Below are 21850 nucleotides of genomic sequence, written 5' to 3'. Positions count from 1 at the left end.
GATTTTTAGATAAGGAAAGAATTTTTTTGTATAAAATATTTTAAAATATTGAATTAATCTTCAATAGTTTTTAGGGATAGGGGTCGTTGTCGTTTTAAAATGGCTTCTCTGTTAAGTAGAATTTATTCTCCAATTTCTAGGACATTTTTATCTAGAAAATGTATGAATAAATATCACTTATAACATTGTTAATTATAAAATTAATACAGATATTTTGACTGAAATTATGCATTTATATTATAGATCCTCTGCAGTTTGCAGCACTTAAGAATCAAAGATCAACAGATGCAGTGGCTTCCACTGAAACTAAACGTAAATAGTAAATTTAAATTACTACACAATAAGGATTGAAATAAGAATGTTTAATAATAATAACATAATTAAATGTAAGCTTGTAGCCATCGGTGGTAGATTCAAAAGAATTCAATTGGGCTGACTCTAAATTAAATATATTTGAATAATTATATTACTTTTAACGGTAGAATTTTACCTATCGTTGGTGCACAAGAATAGTTACACAACTCAAAAAAATAGTTCTTCCAGAACAGCCATTTAAAAGTTTCTTTCATTTCTGCAAGGCTTTGTCATGATCTTGGATTTTTAAAATTTTCAAATCTTTATTTCTAAAAAAGATTGAAAATTTTAAAAATCCAAGATTATGACAAAGCCTTGCAGAAATGAAAGAAACTTTTAAATGGCTGTTCTGGAAGAACTATTTTTTTGAGTTGTGTCACTATTCTTGTGCACCAGTGCTATGTGCATCATCATGGCGGTGGTCGCGACTGTGAATCAATAACTAGTGATGTTAAACAATTGGCGGCCTGCTGGCGGCTCCTCTCCAGGAGTAGTCCATCGGGAGTACGAACAGTTGCAACTGCTGCACATGGGTAAAATTTTACCCTTTTAACGTGTGCAAGACGATTATATTGTCATATAGATCACAGTTGCTTTTACAATTGTTTTTAAAAATAATGTTCCAAAGTTCGAACAAATAAATTTTATTATTATTATTATTTTTTTATGTCAGTGGGCTTAAGTCCCTGTGGATCTGATCTACCATGGCTGTTATGAGAGAGAGCTAATCTGTTGTTTGTTAACATATATATACACATACATAAACACAGTCAAATTGCATTAATACAAAGTTGGAGGAACTTAAAATTTGGCACTATGTGTGTTAATTAACTATACAAAACAAATCAATGAATCAATGGTTATACCCACAAATGGAAAAAGCCAAATTTTCTTCAGTATCTTAAACTCCAAAGAACCTTAAGGTACAGAATAGACAAAATTTATTGACAGAACTAATGTTTTCAATCTTGTTTAAAGGTCGTTGTCAGGTTCTAAAGATGAAACAAAAATTGAACAGAAAAACAAAATTCAAAAATATTTGTCAGTATTATAGATATTGTCACATGCACAGGCATTGAATATATAAAAAGTAATTACAAAATAAGATAAAATAATGGTACGTACAATTTTATTATATCTAATATGGATAACTGGATGCCACTTGTGCCATATATGGTAAAATCTTGTTTTAACAGATTGCTTGGGCTGCTGAAAATCATCTGTTGTTTTGAGGATTGTGAACAATGGATTTCTTGCACACCCAGGAAAATATCTGTCATTTGAAAAAAAAATTTAATTTTTAAATTACTAACATATAAGAAATACCTGTACTTGAAATTATTCAATCTCATGAGATCTCTATTCTTTATTCTATAGAAACATGTATGCTACAAGATTGTATACTATGCTGTATGTGTGTACAGTACAACAAAGTTGATGGAAACTATATACTGTAGCACAAATAGAAACAAATTGCATGTATTCATTAGCACTTCACTTGACTTCATAACTTGTTAAAAGACTCATCCATCTTGATTTATTTTGAAGCTGCTTTTCTGCCTATTTGAATACAACAACTGCTTGATATAAGCAAAGTCATGTATAGCCTGCTTGTTTAAGCTGAAATTTGTCAGAAGGTCTTCATGACTTGGAAAGACTCAATAACCTTGCTAAATTTTGGCACTATCCTTGGTCCAGTGTCAGAATGTTCACTAGTGGCTCTTCCTCAATAGTATCATTCTGCTGACTCTCTTTGTACAATTCTTCAATTGTACATATTCCAGATGTAACAAGGGCATCAACAAACTCGACAAATTCCTGGAAACACCCAAAGGTTGTTTCCAGGAAAGATGGAAAGACACACTTTCCATTTTTTCAATCTAAAGGTTGAAAAAATGTTGAAGGGCTATGATATACATATCTGACAGAAAAATTGGCAATAAAATACTTCTAAAACAGTAATCATCTTACTCTTCATATAATTAGTGCCAAACAACAAAGTCACAATTAGTGAATACTGCCATTTAACATCAAAATCTGTTATTCCAAATTATAGATCTACTAAAAAGAGGTAAAATTACATTGAGTTGGTGGACCTGGGAAAAAAATCTGTTATTCCAAGAAATCCATTGTTCTGTGATTTGTTAAAAAAAAAGCTTCTTCTGTAATTGTATTAGAGAATGTTTTCTATTTTAGGAAAAATACTTTCAGACAGAGATAACACTTAATTTTTTTAAAGCAGCTACTTTATATTTTACTCAAATGCCACTGATTCCATCCTTTTTTTTAATGATTCTACATCAATCACTGAACCATTGAATATGCTGTTAATCTTATCTATTACTTTCATTCATCCTTTTCTTAAGTATTTTTTGAAATATTTTCATCTAATTTCCCATTAACTAATTATGCATGCTTTTCTAACTAACTTAAGTTAAAATTTCTGTTTGTTACAAGACATTACCTAAAACATTTTGACATTACAATCTATCAAAACATTATAAAACTTATCTTTGACAAAATCATGTGCTATATTAGAATCTTGTGCTTTCCTTGCCATATGATTTATAATTTTTACTCTGTACTTTCAAAAGTTTTACAATTTCATTGGTTAAAATTCTGTACTGTATTGTGTATACAGATAACCCAAACTTGTATAATTAACCTAGTAGAATCATTATGTCAACAACAAACATGAGAACATTATGAGTGATCAGAATCGCCTTTGTCTCTTATTTTAATGTCTTTGAAAGAAGACACGTGAGATAAGTGACCAGAATATGGCCCTTGGACTTATATCCAAATTTTCCACGGTAGCAAATTAATAGCTGTATTGTCTTGGTTATCGAATCACCATTATTTTCTGTTAGATACAGTAGAATCCTGACTATCCAAGATTATGTGGATTGATGCTATCTTATTCATTGAGTCAGATAACTGGTAAATGAACTAGATCAGATAAAATGAATGGCCATGGCCATTTCAGATTAAAAATTAAGCATATAAAAGATTTATATAGTATCACTTCTAAGCTTTTTTTTTTTACCTTATTGAATTTAATCATATATGAAAACATTTTTTTACATCACTTATTGTACAACTAATTCATACAATAGTTTTAAGAATAAAAATGTATATTATTGTAGTTACATTTTAACACAAATAGTTTGTCTCTCATTAAACTTAAATGATTAAAGGTAATAGAAGTAAACTATTTTGTAATATGTATTATTGTTTTAAACTTTATCTTATGAATTACAGCGTAAGAAAAGTGGTGAATTCACTTATAGGTTTGCCTCGGATAATGTATAAATATGGATAGTGTGTTAATTGGGCTTGGACAGTTGGTTTTACTATATTAAAATGTACTCATGTATGATAGGAACTTATATAAATTCTGGAAATATTTTGTATATACAGTTAAATGTAGTTGTAACAAAATACACTGGATGACAAAAAAAATAACGCACCATGAAGGACTTGTTGGATTTGAATAAAAATTGGTATATGACATCGTCATTGCTAGATAGATATATGATTGCAACCATAAAACAAAAACATACTTTATTGTGCAGTAATATGCAATACAGTGCAGGTACTAATATCCTGTTGGGCCTCCTCTAGCGCGGATACAAGCTGTGATACGCCTCGGCATGGAGGCATAAAGGTTGCGAATAATGTTCTGAGGCATATCTGTCCATGCATGATGCAATTGGGACTCAAGATGAGTCAGATCCTGTGGCTGTCGCAGCTGGCGACCCAAGTGGTCCCACACATGTTCGATTAACGATAAATCTGGAGATCATGCAGGCCAAGGAAGTGTGGAAACGTTATGTAGGCATGCTTGGGAGACCGCTGCAGTATGTGGCCGGGCATTATCCTGCTGGAATATGCCTGTCGGAAGCCCTGCCATGAGGGCAACACATGTGGCTGGAGGATGTATTGCACATATCGTTTGGCTGTGAGGGTAGTACGCATGACAACTAGAGGTGTCCTACTGTCGTATGTTATGGCTCTTCACACCATAACACTGGGGGTTGGGCCCGTGTGCTGCTCCACGGTATAGGCCGGATTGACACCTTGACCAGCGGGCTGCCATACTCTCACACGGCCATCGTGAGCCCCCAAACAAAAGCAGGATTCGTCGCTGAACACAATATGCTGCCAGTCGGTAGCGGTCCACGATTGTCATGCACGACACCACTGCAGACGGAGGCGTCGGTGGGTGGCTGTTAACGGTAGAACACATACTGGGCGTCGGGAGATCAATCCGCCTTCTACTAAGCGCCTGGAAATGGTGCGGCTGGATACACGGTTCCGTAATGCAGGTGCCACCGCTGCATGAATGGTAGACGATGAAGCTGTAGGCGCTGTCCGTGCTTGACGTACAATGAGACGATCCTCCCTTCTGGTGGTCTGTCGATAGCGTCCGGAACCCGTTTGCCGTTCGTGTGTACCCCTACTTACCCACTGCTCATAACACATCCTAACAGTTCTATCAGAACGGTTCAGATGGTGGCCAATCCGGCGGTATGACCATCCTCCTTCTCTCAATCCAACGATGTGACCTCTCTCAAACTCACTTAACTGAGTGTAAGGCTGTCGAATGCGTCGTAGAGGCATGTCTGTCACTCAATGAAGTCAAAACCATGAATAAAAGTGCAGAACATATGCACAAGTCGTCACAGCGTGCACCTTTATACCAGGCAGCGAAAACATTTTTTCCCCTCTGGTGGCGATATAACACAAGAACCTACTCTCAAAAGCTAATCATTTACATATCTAGCTAAGATGATGCAACATATAAATTTTTATTCAAATCCAACAAGTCCTTCATGGTGCGTTATTTTTTTGTCGTCCAGTGTATATATGATATGACAAATAAAGAATTAAAACAAAGTGAAGATTAATTGATGAATTAATTTTTAAAAATTATTTAAAAGATAGAAATTTTGATGAAGACAAAAGAAGATAACATTTTGCAGGCCTTTGGTTTTGTGTGAAGAGACATTATTTTGTTTATGATAGAGATTATTATGATTTAGTTTAACAATCAGACATTTATTTGCTCTCTAGTGATTCTGCATTAAAGAATATGTCAAAATTCTGAGAATACTAAAAATTTATTATTAGTGAATTCTCTACATTTTTCAATTTTCTTATTTTTAAGAATATTTATTTTATCTTTGATCATTGCAGTTTTCTTTCATTGAGTATTATTCATTGAGTCATATAATGATATTGCTGCCAAAATGTCAATGTGATTTGTAATTGATTATGATCAGTGAATTTATCAAGTCCATAGTAATTAAAACTAAGCATGCTGTTTAGTTGAATGTCAGCTGACTAGTTAAATATTTTGTGCTAGTCATGATTAATTTGCAAGTTACTTAGAATACTTATAGTTAGAAATTAAACTGATTTCTTTTTAAGATTTAAAAATAAACTTAAAACAACTTTCATTAAAAACATAACTGTAGACAATCCAAACAGTATCTTCACTTGTCCTTTTTCATGTCAGGAACTAATCTAAAATACATTGAGGTTTACCTTTTACTTGAGACCATGATCTCAATTAATTATGTAAAAGACAAAATGTCCACAGTGATTGGATAATAATATAAAAATAAATATATTACATTTTTTAGGACAAGTAAAAACATTGTTTGAATAGTATACATTCTTTTTTATAATGAACTTTACTGTTTTGGATTTTTAAAATGTAATTAAAATAACTTTAGTAACATGCATAAACAAAGTTTCCATAAAGTTGAAGATACATTTTCTTATAATGAATATTTCAAAAGAAAAGACAATTCTACATTTTTAAATCTTCATATCATTTGCAGATTTGACAAAGACTATTTAAAACAGACAATCAAAATTAAATGTTTTTGGTTTTAATTTATTCCATATTCTTTGTTCCTGCATCATTCATTTTCTTGCAATGTTTGTTCTACATTTTAACTGAAAGAAAAATGTTATCCCAGATCAATTGTTTTACTCACAATAGAGGGTGCTAAATTGAAACACTGATTTTCATGTACTAAAAATGACTTTAGTAGTAGTAACTGTAGTTAAAGGGTTTAACTGTTAAATTTGATGTACTAAAGCATGTTGAATTTAACAGTTAAACCCTTTGATTACAGCTAACCAGTTTTTATTGTGATTTGGCTACTTTTTTCCTACTGTTTTACAAAATAGTTTATTTTATTGGTGGCATTTCCTCTTAAAGTTGGACAACACTGGTAAAAATTAGCATGTCTCAGTGTTGCCATCTGTATGACAATTATCGTATTTGCACAGTTATTTTGAGTGCCGTGTGATGTATGATAATAGGGTTTTGTATGATAATTTCATAAATATGTCTTACTCTGAAAACAACCATTAATTATTAGAAAAAACCAATTTGCAATCACTATTTTTATATGTATTGCCTTTTCATTGATTTTCGTGGCTGTTTTTGCTGCTAGATGGCTACTAAATTTTTGGAAGTTTTTAGATTGGCTACTATATATATTCTTGATTATAAGGCACATCTTTATCATACTTTTTGAGATTGCTAACTGCTGTACTTTTAGACCTAATGAGAAAATGCTCAGATTGATGTGAAAAGAAAATTTGTGCAAATAAATGTTTTGTTGAAATGCCATTATGCTTCTACTTGTATAAAATGTAATAAAATGTATTCATGTAATACCTATAGAGTAGTTTCCATCTAGTGAACCGGCTAGAACTGGAAGTTTTTTGGCATAAGGAGTTGAGACCACTCAAGTAGTGGACTAAAAATTTTAGACAGCTGCAAAAATTTGGAAAAACTAAGGTTTATGCATATGAAATAAGTATGGTATATAAAAAAAGATGTGTTACATATTTGTTAATAATATATTGAAATTGTGTGAAAAAATAAATTTTAGCTCATGCTCATTCAGAGGTTTGTTTCATCATATATTATAAGGGAGAATCATGAAACTTCATTGCTAAATGGAGTCTAAAAATTTTTTGTTATAAGAAGGGATTGCAGATAAAAGTTTATGAGATTCTGACATAGGGCAAACCTTGTTAATATTTCTATGGATAAAGGGCATAAGTATAAAGGATCGAGATGGATGTACAATAATTTTTTGTGAAATACAATAATTTCAAGGGGCAGATACAATGATTTTCTCCAATCAGGTTGGGAACCCTGTCTTGTCTTGAGGTAGGAGAGATCATGTTTGGACAAGCGAGAAAAGTCATAACTCTTTTCCATAAGACAATTAACACATTGTAAGTGACAAAAATTTATCATTTTATTTATGTTTTCAACACTTTAAAGATATCATCTTCAAGTGCAAGAAAAGAGTCAATACATTAAGTATTCTTCCCAAAGGAAAATAGAACAAATTTCAGTATTCATAACAATTTTTTAAAATAAAGAATAAATGAATGTCCGTGCACATGCTCTATATCATTTAGTATTACAGAAAGCAGCCATAAAAGCTTACCACTGAAAAATACACATTTCATATGAGATAAAACATCAATATCATAAATTTCCTATAAATTTTCTGTGTTAGTTGATTTCCTGCATCAGTCATTTTTTCCCTCCAAGTTCCACCAAAAACAATAGATTGAGAATCCACTTATATTGTTTAATTTTTACATAAAATGTATGAATTATTTTAATCTCTTTGTGGAACCCTTGTATGCAAGTTGACATTTAAATCTCTCATCTGTTATTGGAATAGAGTATATGCTCGGTGCATTATTATAGTTTATATCATCCTTACTGTTACAAAGCAACTTGTATATTGTGAGGTTTCTCTGAAAATAAACTTTGACTTCCAAATATTTAGCTATTTGCTTGTGAATGGATGATAATCTATGGTTGTAATCTACAGTTATTTGCCTATTTGCTGTGGCATGTAAATTTATGTTGGTATTTTTTTTGTCGTGAATGGTTTATAAATTGATTTTTTATTTCATCTGCCAGGTTCTGTATTAGTTTTTTACTATATCCATATGTTGTAGCTATTCTTTCTATACATATGAGCTCTGCTATAGTGTTCATGCTGTCCAAACAGTATAAGTAAAAGGGTCATATGACTTCAATGGTATGGATAATGGGTAATAATCAGGTTTGTAGAACACCTATATGTTAACATATCCATTTTCGAGAGTAATATCTATATCTAGATAATTTTATTATGTTTATATTACTGTCAGGCTTTGATTCAAAAATAGAATTTCTTTCAATTATTTTCTTGAATTTTTAAAAATGATTTTATTGTTGCTCATTTAATATATAAATTCATAATGGAAAGTATTTATATAATATATATACAATTCAATGAATTATGAAGAATAGATAAGTATTTTAAAAATAATATTCAGAGTAAGATGAAGATAGATCAGTTAAACATGAATGTTACTTTGTTTAGTTTGAAACACATACAAGTAACTATAGGCAAATTTATTAAAAAGAATGATAATATGATGAATAAAAATTATTCTCAACTTTATTTTGTTCATACAATTGTCAAAATATTACTAGTAATTATAATTTGTAATTATTAATGTAAACTTACACATATTTATTTGTAATTATGATTTTAGCTACCATAAGAAAACCTGATGCAGTTGCAAGAGATCAGTTGAGTCAGTTTGGATGTTATGTTGCTGAGTGCTTACCTAAGTATGTTCAGAAAGTTCAGCTAACTTACTGGAATGAACTAGAAGTTATGATTGCTCCTGAAGGAGTAATTCCAGTTTTATCATTTCTAAAGGATCATCACAATGCTCAGTTTGAAAATATGGTTGATATTGCTGGTGTTGATGTTCCATCACGTCAAAATAGGTTTGAGGTAAATTATATTTAAAAATATATTTATAAAATGTTTATAATATATTTGTAAGAAATGACATGTCTTTTTTTAAAAGATATCTTTTCTTTTAATCTTAATAGATACAATATCAGTTATTAATAAAATACAGCATATGATTTTAAAAATATTAAAAATATGTTGTATTAGAAATATAAAAATAGAAAATGTTTTAAAAAATCAGTTTAAACATTGACAATATGACAAATTATATAAAATATTTAGCATATACTTATTACAATAAGTTTCAGCCAAAAAAAAAAAAAATTTTTAAATTATTCAATAGAAATAAAATATTTTGTCTGCTTGGTATGTAATTTGGACATCAATCTGAAATGAATTGGAATTGCATATGAATTAAATTACAGAAGGAAGATAGTGAATTTTGAACAGTATAGACTCTGGGGTAAGATGATGATGTCTATTACAAAATTAATTACGACTTTGAAAAAAGGCTTTTTAATAAAAAAAAAAATAAACTCAGAAAAAATTTTTAAAAAACAAAATATTTTTACGAAAAATCAACTCATAAAAATATTAGTAATACATATTGTTTCATCATATTTAAGTGATTTTTTTAAATAAAATTAATTTTTCAATAACACTATTAATATTATAAAAATAAAAAGAGGTTACACGTGCTCTTGCACAACTTTCCTGGNTGATGAGGCTGTAAAGGCGAAATGCATTTGGAACGTGATTTGAAAACTATGAAAATAAAAGAATTAACATTGGTTAAAGTAAAGTATCTTTGTTGATTACTATTTGTCCGCTAATATAAATCACTCGAAGTCGGTCTAAGAAAGAGTGTTTTAATTTACTCGTCTATTTTTAGAAATTATATTTTTAGTTTTGTAAGGGTTTAAAATTTTTGTGTTCCTGCAGTGTCAAAATGTTGAGAAATACAAAATAAAACTGGGGGTTCAAAGTTTGACTCATCACCATACTTTCCTTATATTATATTCTATAACAGCTGGAAACATAATATGGGAATAAACTATAGTTCTAAGTGGACACTTGAGGGATTAAGAAGAAACACTCATCAAATATATTTTATTATTTCAGTCATCTTTTAAATATAATTATTTAAAAGTAGAATATGATATAAATTTTTACACATACCCACGCTTCTCACACATACAGAAATAAAATAGTTTGTTTTAAATAATAATTAAAAAATTCACACAAAATTTTTACAGTAGTACACTGTAAAAAATACTTGTGTGACTTTTACAAGACAATTACATTTTTTCCCCTAGCATACTGTTTAATTATATAAGATATAATTTAATACAATAGTAATAACAATATAATAAAATTTTAAAGGTGTAATTATAAAATTTTCAGATTGTCTACAATTTATTATCTTTGCGTTATAATGCTCGAATACGAGTTAAAACATATGCAGATGAATTAACACCCATTGATTCAGCAAATGATATTTACAAAGCAGCTAATTGGTATGAAAGAGAGGTCAGTTTTTTCTATTTTGATAATATTTCTAAACTTTTTAAAATTTAAAGAACTTCACACTATATATAGAATTAAAGATATAGTTATTTTATATAATTATTAATTCAATTCTAGAAATAATTAATATAAGAGTAATGGCAATTTAAAAAATAAAGAAAATTGTAATTTGTATTTAATACTATTTTATTCTTTAAGTTCATTATTGAAATAATAATGAGTTTACTTAAAGAATGATAGAATAAGTTTAATCATTAACTGACAAATTTTAAGAAAACACAAGTTACAGTCAAACTTTTCTAAACTGGAATCAGGCAGATTTAAAATATCATTCCAGCTTGAACAGGTTTCCAGAATTTACAGTGAACTTTGTCTATGACAGAAAACAAAACGCTAAAATGAAATCAGTTTTTATTTCAAATTAACTGTAAAGATAAAACATAATATGTGTCAAACTCATATTTCTGATTTTAATGCACAATATGTAACAGTTATGCAAAGTTAATACATATTTAAGTAATTATTGAGTAACTATTTACTGAAAATAATCATTAATTATTTTTTATTTTTTTTTTAACTCTGTTACACTTTCTTTTCTGTTAGTGTCTGTAGTTCTAAAAGATTTTAACATAGGAGTGTATTCTATTCATTGGTAACTGAGTGGATAAAACCACTAAACACTGGTGGTTAGTGGTGGGTTCCCGCCTCATCAACGATTGGCCACTTAGAGTTTTCTGGGTTTTCTTCACATTTGTAACACCTAAATACAGGACATTTTCCCTTAGAAAGTCATCTTGGTAGACATCCCTCTTGGCAGATCAACCCATGTGTCACATTGCTATATACAAATAAACTAAACTACAGAATTTGATAAACTTTTTTGTCACAACTAAATTTTCTGCAGAGTTCTTTAACACTTGTGTGAATGAACTCTGCAGAATGTTTTTTGTTCATGTTTTAGATTTTAAATGATTTTAGTGTGTTTATCATTATTCCTGACATTCCTGCCATTCTGAATTACGGTAAATAACAACTGATACTGTTAAGTTGCACTATACAACAGTGGTGTGCCATCCATGGAAGCTGTGGAAGTTCCGCTTCTCTTGTATTTTCTAAAATTTATATTTTAGAAATAAACTAAACCAAACCACAGAATTTGATAAACTTGTTTGTCTATGACAGAAAACAAAACTCTAAAATTAAATCAGTTTTATGAATACATATTGTGCAATTATTTTCATATTTTAAAGTACTTTGAATTAATTAAAATTAATATTTTATTATAACTGCATTATGAAATTTTATGTGTAGAAATATGTGTAGAAATTTTATTACAAATTTCTACACATGTGAAAAACAATGATAAAATTGCTATTGTATACAAGGTCTGTTCAAAAAGTATCGGACCTTATTTTTTTCCGCGTAAACCAATGATGCGAGAGAGGCCTCCTTCGGTGGAGTTGTGGAGGGGACAGTCATGCACAGCCCTGAATTTTTTCCCGCCTGCAGGAAGCGTCAGTCGTTGGCAATCGGCGTATGAGTGAGGTCATGTAGTGCGCTCTCGTCGGATTTCACTAAGCTGGAAAATGACTGAACAACGTGAGCAGCGATATTACATCAAATTTTGCCAAAAACCTTGGCGATACCCGAGTGTAAACCATTCGCAAGATTCAGCAGGCTTTCGGGGACGATCCTCGAGGCCAAAAAAAGCGCGGCAGGTCCGCAGCAATATCAAAGGTCATGTTGACAGTTTTTTCGACTCTCGTGGGGTGGTGTGTCGTGAGTACGCACCACAAGGCCAAACCATCGCAAAGGAGTACTACCAGGAGGTCCTTCGTCGTCTTTCCGATACAGTGCGACGCAAACGACCGGATCTGTGGTCGATCAAAACTTGGCAGCTCCATCGTGATAACGCATCCGCCCATTCTGCGCATCTGATTCGGGCTTTCGTCGCCAAACACAATACTCCTGTGGTTCGTCACGCTCCGTACTCTCTCCACATGGCTCCGTGTGACCTTTGGCTATTTCTCAAGCTGAAAATGCCGCTAAAAGGAACCCAAATTTAGTCGAGAGAAGACATCATGCGAAATGCGACGGACCGGCTGATAACCATTCCAAAAGATGCGTTCCAGCAGTGTTTCCAGCAATGGCAGGAACGCTGGGAGAAGTGTATACATTACCAAGGAGACTACTTTGAAGGGGATTAGGGTTTTGTACCTCAAAGTCAATAAATTTATTTTTGCCGACCAAAGGTCCGATACTTTTTGAACAGACCTTGTATTTGAATGTAAATTCATATATGCATATTCCCAATGGAAGCATGGTATTGTCAAATACAAGATAGCTTTCATGGCAAAAATATTTGAATCATGTGAAGTAGTCAGAATACAGGCATTTGCACATGTGCTTTACAGAGCACCAACTTCATGCAGTTTAGCTTTTGGATGCTACACACCAAAATATCGTATAACGCTTCCAATGATTCTATCCAGGGCCAGCACAGCTTCTCTATCATCAAATGTCACTGCACGCCACTGCTGTACAATGATGATTTTTGTTTAAGCTAACACCCTAATGGTAAGACTGAAAATAGAAAACACATGGTTTCTGCACTTTATTTATGCTTGATTCTGTCTTAAGCAGATTGTTTTCCTTTTGTAGATTTAAAATTGCTTTGTGTGTTCACATTAAGCAGTTTCTGGCTTATACAGTTGAAATTATATTAACTTGTATATTACATAATATGGGACTAAAAAACAATTCGTAATAATAATAAGCAGGTTTCCATCTTACTGAGAGTCCAGCTTTAAACAGTTTTCACTGTATGTGTTTTCTTGAAATTTGAGCTATGTTTTGTTTATGTGATTACTGTATATTTCTGCAGATAAAATGACCTTCAGATAAGACGAGGTATAAATTTTCGTTAAAGTTTTATAGTTTTAGCATATATCTGTCCTACAAGACAACTCCCAAACTATCAATGGCCTATGAATTTAGTTTAGATCATTGATCATCATCTGATGATAATACTGTATAGCATATATGGAATTATGTCCTATTCATAATTTTTTGAATGAACATATTTTATTTTCTTGCATCTGACAGCACTGCCTTGCTGTTGTTGCAAACATTCTCACTGATTTGGGCATTTGGATAATGACCTTGAATATTCACAAAAATGTCATATGGGCTATTCTATTTTGTGGACATACCCTACTCTCTACTAATAAATAATTACGGTTTGTCCGGTTTTTTTATAATGGTTTTAATTTATATAAATTTCAATCTAATTTTTTTTTTGTATCTGTCCTATAAGACAACCCTGGATTTTGGGGGCCTTTTTTTATGATTCAAGTATCGTCTTATCTGTGGAAATATACAGTATATTTTTATTGATACATATATACATTTATGATTGTATGTAAGAAAGTCATTAAATAAGAGGAATTTTAAACTAAAATTTGTGGAAATGTAAGCACTGAGAAAAATCTTTCTGCAGGACACAAAATGAATGCTTAGTAATATGCTATGTAGGATTTGTGATGATTGAGCAGTATGCACCTGTGAAATAGCTCATACAACATTGCTGCACCACTATTACATTGCACTTTGGAAGAACAACAAAGTTTCATATGTTTTTTCATTGTCAGAGGGAATAAAATCTGAAATCTACAGCAGAATGAAGGTTCAGTATGTATATACAGTAGAGCGTCGATTATCCGAAAGTCAATCATCCAAAATGTCAATCATCCAAAAGAATTCCAGTTGGCAAGTTTAAATTTTCGCCAGTGCTGTGGTGCTGGAATCTTTGGCTGTCTTGGGCTACTCAAATATTTTACATTTTTGATACTAAATTAACTTCTGAAGTATAATTTTTATTGTTTTTATATTTTTCAATATATTTATTTTGTTCGTACAAAATAAAAAAATAATTTTTAACGATACAATAGTCTTCATTAGGCTTAACATTGATGAAAATTCAACACGAAGTGACACGCAACGGAGAAAAATGTCAAGATGGGATAAATTAATATATTTTTTCGTACATAATCGGTTATCCGAAACATCGATCTTCTGAACAACCCCAGTCCCCAATTGATTTGGATAATCGACGCTCTACTGTAGTTGTTTGAGTCAGGGAAGAGTGTATGAATGGGTGAAAAGATTTAAAAACAGAAGACAAAACATCGATGATGAACACTGGAATGGGAGACTAGTTTGCATGGCATGTTAAAGAGCCTATATTTGTGCACTTTCAGGGAAAGGGTTAAACTGACTAATATTAAATACAGTGACATACTGGTGAACAAGTTGAAGTTCACAATATGATCTAAACATTGGTGGCTTCTCTCAAAAGAAGTTTTACTGAGTGACAACACCTAGCCCCATATTGCTGTGCATACAGTAAATACACTAAGTGATCTGAAATTTGAGGTGATGAAACATCTACAATATAGTCTGGACTTGGCACTATTTTCATTTGTCGGACCTTTGAATGAACATTTGAGAGTTAAAAGTTTGATGATGATACCAAGGTAATAGAAATGGGTCAAAGCTGGTTAAAGGCCACATGAAAAAGCTTTTTTCTTGAGGGCATCTGGAAGCTTGTGAACTGATGGATTAAGTGTGTTGTGAAGCAGGGTGACTATATCAAAAAATAAGGGGCAAACTATTTCTTTAAGTACTCTTATAATAAAATTCCTGTTATTTAATGACTTTCCCTCATATTAATGCAGTAGTTAATAATAAATAAACTTCATTATTTTCTTTAATAACTTCTTAGATTTGGGATATGTTTGGAGTATTTTTTGCCAATCATCCTGACTTACGAAGAATTTTAACAGATTATGGATTTGAGGGCCATCCATTCAGAAAAGATTTTCCTTTAAGTGGCTATGTTGAGGTATTGATTAGAATAACTCACCATTTTATATAAAAATTAAACAATATATACAAGATGATCTATTGCAGCATTTCTCAAACTTTTTGCTTACATAACCCAAATGTTTATAATATAAAATTTTTAAACTGGTAAACTGGAGTCACTATATATAACAAAATAAAATTATGCATTATTGATAACTTATACATGTGAAATGTAACATTGAGTACATTTCTATTAAGAGCAATTTAAGCCAGTTTCAATTTATAACGAGTAACTTACTTCAATTTCAGTTTTTATTATTGAAATTTTAACTATTAAAAAGTGTAAGACTGGCAATTGTAAATAAATTTCAGGAGTTTCAAAATTATTCAAGAGTCTATTTTATTTTGAAAAATATTGCGAGTTTTTATTATAAACTTAATGAATCCTAATACAATTTCTGTAATAACTCAGGATATTATTCTTCATAATTGAAGTTTTAGACTATTTACAAAAATGTCAAATTTTTGAGTCTATCTCCATCCTTTTTTTATACAACACCAGAAGGAACAGTTAACATGGCTTTTCATTGAAGAATAACTTCTTAAAAAACAAAGGTAAACAAGTAAAACGAGAGATCACAATGTTAAAAACGATCAAGTGTCAGCCTTCTATTGTAGGTTCTGACACTTTACATTAAAAACATGAAGAATTCTTCTCACCATACTGTCCTCATCCATTCTTTAACTGCTTCAGGCCCTCTGGTGGTAATTTCGAGTTATCCTACTTATTTGCATATTAATACAATTTAAAATTTGACATTTTTGTAAATAGTCTAAAACTTCAATTATGAAGAATTATATCCTGAGTTATTACAGAAATTGTATTAATATGCAAATAAGTAGGATAACTCGAAATTACCACCAGAGGGCCTGAAGCAGTTAAAGAATGGATGAGGACAGTATGGTGAGAAGAATTCTTCATGTTTTTAATGTAAAGTGTCAGAACCTATAATAGAAGGCTGACACTTGATCGTTTTTAACATTGTGATCTCTTGTTTTACTTGTTTACCTTTGTTTTTTAAGAAGTTATTCTTCAATGAAAAGCCATGTTAACTGTTCCTTCTGGTGTTGTATAAAAAAAGGATGGAGATAGACTCGAAAATTTGACATTTTTGTAAATAGTCTAAAACTTCAATTATGATTAATGAATCCTTTTTTAAAATGTACTTTTCAGATTGTAAGAAGATTTTGTACATAAACGAAAAAAGGAAAAATTCCTTAAAAATCATTTATTGATTCACTTGGGTCAAAATTTATCTGTTATTTATTTTTTATAATTTATTGTTATGTATGACAATAAACCTAAAAGTTTGAATAAACAATAAAATATTTTCAAAAGCATTGCAATTTAAATGGTTTTACAACTGTAACTTTACATAAAATATCTATTTTGATGTTATTCAAAATACAAGAGAGAAATCAATTTTATATACACACATTCTATAATTTTAATTTTATTATTAAATAACAATAATAATTATAAGAAAAAGAGTTGTTAAAATTTTTCAGTACTTAATTGATGCACCTATTTTTCCTAGTTCTTAGAGAAAATTTCAGTAATACAAGTATTACAAGTATTTTTGTGGAATGTCCTATTATTTCACAACCTATTAAAATTTTAATATGATCCAATATTGGGTCCTGATCCATAGTTTCAGAAATGCTGATCTATTGTATATTTATGAATAAATTAATTTTTTAAAACATAATTATATGAAACTTTTTTATGTATAACATTTCTTATTAAAAATTATTAAAAATAGATATGATAAAATAGTATTTTGTAAAGTGTCTTTCATATGTAGAATTAAAGATCTTTTTTCTATTTTGGAAAATGATGATATGTTCTAAATAAAAGCTACTGCTGTTGATGTTTGAATTATGTTCATATACTGAACTGTAAAAAATGTTTTAGAAGCTAGAATTTTATGATGTGTTCAATTTTACTATTTCTTTAAAATAAATTAAAGCTTGAAATCTTTACACTATTTTTGTGGAACGACTGGCATCCAGTCTATCCAGGGGGACACAATGAAATCAGATATTTCCTTATGGTAAAAACCAGCATGCCACATTCCCCCGGGATAAGCTGGCATGCCTGTTTAAGTGAGGCTATACATCCCTGTGTACAGGGTGCATTAAAAAAAAAATGAACGAGTTATGCCAAATAAAAACAAACAAGTTTTTATTCTAAAGCAGTGAAACTGTCAGCATTATATCAAAAACTACAGTTATATGTTTAATTTTTTTATTTTGTCTTCTTTCTAATGACACAAAATACTCTTGGAATTCCAAAAGTATTGTTTTAATGTGTATTTTATTATTTTTTAATTCAAAAATGCAAAAATAAACATATTAAATTAAAAAAAACTGGCAGTAAATTATCTCAGCTTACACAATTAACATCTGCTTTGAAATTTGAGAGGAAGGTGTAATTTTTAAGGTCAGGGTAGATAGTCAATGTAGCCCACACTGATTAACTACTTTTACTGCTACTAATGCCAGTATGTTGTTAATTGTTTTATTGTCTTGTAGAAAAAAATTTTTTTCATGATTTAAATCTTTAATGATTTAAAATTCTTTTCATGATTAGTCAGTCAAATTACAATGCTATTATTTTATTGTACTTGGAAGAATATTTTCTTTAACATTTTCTTGGAAGAATATTTTCTTTAAGTAACAACTAGTTTTGTTAGATCCAATTACTTTTATATTTTAGTCACAGTTTAACCAGCATGCTGGTAACATTGGGATTTCTGGCATGCTGGTTTCTGTTTATATGCAGCATGCCAGTCATTCTGTGGAAATACAGTATTTTTATCTATAACCTACTACAATATTAGATCATATTTAACAACTGTATTATCACATTCTGTTATAAAGTTTAATTATGTAATTTTTCTTTTGAAAAAATAATAGTTATTATATGAGAATATGAATATTTATTTATTTTAAATAATTTGAAAACATTAGGATTAGTATAAATCATAAAATTTTCTTAAAGTTAATGGTCAGATGTTTTGTAATAGGTAAACTTTTTAGTTTATAAATCAAATAGGAATCTTCATATATTACTTTAATATCAAATAATTGAAATTTTCACTAATCAGCATTAATTTTTTAATTAACAAGTACTTTTAGCCTTTTTAAAAGCTATCATCAGCTTTCTACATACAGGATATCCTCATTAGTTTGAAATTGAAGTGACAAAATAATTGTGACTTTGAATTATTGAATTTTGAATTATCTGAGATTTACATATTTCTATACACTATGCTAAATGCCATTGTAGCATATTGTAACTGATATAATTTATTAAGCAAATGGAGCACAGCTACATATACAATGCTGTTTTTGTTAATTAATAGTAATAATATAAATAAACTGCTTAATATATAAATTTATAAATAATATTATAAAAATTTATAAATAATATTACTTGTATTATTTATAAATAAGATAAATGGCACATATCCAGTGAAAATCTCGCAAGTTGCCAGATAGGTTTTATATAAGTAAAGCAGAATTCCTTAAAATATGGTCCAAATTATTTTTAATGCAGTCCAAAAAGTAGTAAGTTGTTCAAATATAGCAGTGTAGAGTTCTACAAATATTTCAGTCTGCTATTTGATAGCCCAATCTTTAATCCTGAAACTTGGCCATATTTTATGACTTAAGAGAAAAAGAGTAGTCCATAGGTAAGGTGATACTGGAAAATGTGTTACTGTAAAAGCAAAGATGTATTGATCTAATTAGAGTTGTTTTTGGTCTATTGTTTTCTTACAGTATGGAAGCACTTTGATCTAAATCAGCGCTGTCCAACTGGCGGCCCGCGGGCCGTATACGGCCCGCCAAATAATTTTTACGACCTGCGAGTACATTTTACTATAAATAAATTTATGTTACTAAATTATTATTATTAATATTAAAATTATTTTACTACCGTGTTTCCCTGAAAATAAGACAGTGTCTTATATTAATTTTTGCTCTGAAAAATGCGCTAGGTCTTATTTTCAGGGAATGTCTTATTTTTTCCAGGAAGAAGAATTCACATNAACTACCGTGTTTCCCCGAAAATAAGACAGTGTCTTATATTAATTTTTGCTCTGAAAAATGCGCTAGGTCTTATTTTCAGGGAATGTCTTATTTTTTCCAGGAAGAAGAATTCACATTTATTATTGAACAAAAAAATTCCCAAGTCGAACTTAGACGAGAGTGACGTATATCCGGTGTGTCGAACTGTCGCCTTTTTATAGCGTCAACATCGGACTCGATGACCAATTAGTGCTTACTGAACCGTAGCACTATGCAAATGTGATGTGACGTGATTCCCGGCCGACCAATTAGCCATCACAAACCTTCTCGGCCCCCAAAATGTTCGGTGAAAAAAATATGGCCCGCGGGCTATGATAAGTTGGACAGCGCTGATCTAAATGAATGTTAAACATACACATATCACACTTTGAACAGAATTTTCACTTTGAATTTCAAAGTAGTCATATTTTGAACTAACCAAATTCCTTAACGTGTAAATCTCTATATCTATGGCTGGGACAAATAGTACAGTTGTGATCTAATAGGATTTTGAATTATCTGAGTTTGAATTAATGAGGATTTCCTGTATATAATGTGTGTTTGTGTGTGTGTGTGTGTGTATATATATGTATTAACAATTTAATACATTTTAAAATTGATTTGTTAAAGTATTTGTTAAATTAAAANACAGTTGTGATCTAATAGGATTTTGAATTATCTGAGTTTGAATTAATGAGGATTTCCTGTATATAATGTGTGTTTGTGTGTGTGTGTGTGTGTATATATATGTATTAACAATTTAATACATTTTAAAATTGATTTGTTAAAGTATTTGTTAAATTAAAACATTAGTGTTCATTGGTTAAGGTTTTAATTATTTGACACTGATATCCAGTTTGTAACTTGTTTGAATTACTTTAATTGGGCTGCAATTTGAAAAAACTATAAACCTATAAATTCCCACTGTTGTCTGTCCTTCTTTAATCTTGAGAATGGAGCTAGATAGATGAAAGTTGAGATCAGACATGGAAAGCTTAGGGGCAGGAGGCCCTGATTAACTATATACAAATTTCTGGTTTGCACCAGAAATTATGATATTTCAATTTAAACATTTTCTCCTGAATGGTGTTAGATGACTGGCATGAATCTATTATTAAAGGAGAAGTATGATGTACAAGGGCAAGACACTACTAATTTGAGGTGGAGAACATATATTTTAAATTAAATTAATTAAAAATATGATTAAAAATTGCAGCCTAGCATTGTGACAATGTCACAATAAATAATGTTTTGTAATAATCAATTTTATAAATTTCTTTTCATATTGTGATATATATTTAGGATCTTTGAAATATAATTTTTTAATAATCAAGAAATTTTTAAAATAATTTTGTAGGTTCGTTATGATGACGAAGTGAAGAGAGTTGTTGTTGAACCATTAGAACTTACTCAAGAATTTCGAAAATTTGACCTTAATACACCTTGGGAAACTCTTCCAGCTTATCGATTGGAAGCACCACCTTCCACTGAATTGCCTCTTCATGCAGGAGTTGAATCAGAAGAAAAGAAATAAATTATTCTGTTTGATAATTTTAATTAAAATAAGGTAAATTGATAATTAAGTATAAAACAAAACATTTCCACACAATTTATTTAATGTATTTAATTTCAATTTTGAAAGAGAAAAATAAATATTTTAATTTTGTAAAAAAATTACTTTACATACAACAATAACATTGTAAATTGTTACTTGTTAAAAAGTTTAGGTGTGTGTATATATAGTACAGGGGTCGGCAACCTGCGGCTCGCGAGCCACATGCGGCTCTTTGGACGTAAAGCTGCGGCTCTTTAGTTCCATACGCAAATATTGTTTATTTTATCAAAAAAAAAACATTTAAAACTCGTTCTGAATTGATTAACGAGGATTAGGCACTGATTCTATCTCTCAGCCACTTGTACTCACTTTTCACTGCACCCCTCCCCCGTGACACGCGTCGTCACTGTCGTCAGTCCGTTGGAAGCTCTCGAATGACGCCGTCGTCGGATGTTTCTATTATCTAATTTGTTGTGAAAAACACTACTTATATATGAATAAACTAGCTGTTACCCGCGACTTTTCTCGCGAAAATTTTGCAAGCAAACCACATTTATATTCAGTATTTCAACAACCATAGTAATTGTTATATAACACCTACCGCCGA

General features: G+C 30.5%; 1 protein-coding gene across 1 annotated transcript; it reads left to right on the top strand.

Annotated features, from left to right (window-relative positions):
- The first annotated feature begins 64 nt into the window (after nt 1–64).
- LOC111626289 (NADH dehydrogenase [ubiquinone] iron-sulfur protein 3, mitochondrial-like) lies at nt 65–21255 on the top strand. The gene is made up of 6 exons (XM_023369609.1): nt 65–160; nt 244–312; nt 8953–9200; nt 10566–10691; nt 15472–15591; nt 21046–21255. The coding sequence occupies exons 1-6, from the start codon at nt 100–102 to the stop codon at nt 21220–21222; spliced, it is 801 nt and encodes a 266-aa protein (XP_023225377.1). The 5' UTR covers nt 65–99; the 3' UTR covers nt 21223–21255.
- The last annotated feature ends 595 nt before the right edge of the window (nt 21256–21850 follow it).

Source organism: Centruroides sculpturatus, unplaced genomic scaffold, assembly GCF_000671375.1.
Source record: "Centruroides sculpturatus isolate CEXI.00-Female unplaced genomic scaffold, Cexi_2.0 scaffold182, whole genome shotgun sequence".
NCBI lineage: Eukaryota > Metazoa > Arthropoda > Arachnida > Scorpiones > Buthidae > Centruroides > Centruroides sculpturatus.
Note: the sequence above shows the minus strand (reverse complement) of the source record. Positions and strands in the feature narration are given on the sequence as shown.

What these genes read in the sequence shown, in the direction of transcription:
- LOC111626289 (XM_023369609.1), top strand. Translation starts at nt 100, where the DNA reads ATGGCTTCTCTGTTAAGTAGAATTTATTCTCCAATTTCTAGGACATTT. An exon ending in GGCTTCCACTGAAACTAAAC is followed by an intron (nt 313 to 8,952) that starts GTAAATAGTAAA and finishes TTATGATTTTAG; the next exon opens with CTACCATAAGAAAACCTGAT. An exon ending in CTAATTGGTATGAAAGAGAG is followed by an intron (nt 10,692 to 15,471) that starts GTCAGTTTTTTC and finishes ATAACTTCTTAG; the next exon opens with ATTTGGGATATGTTTGGAGT.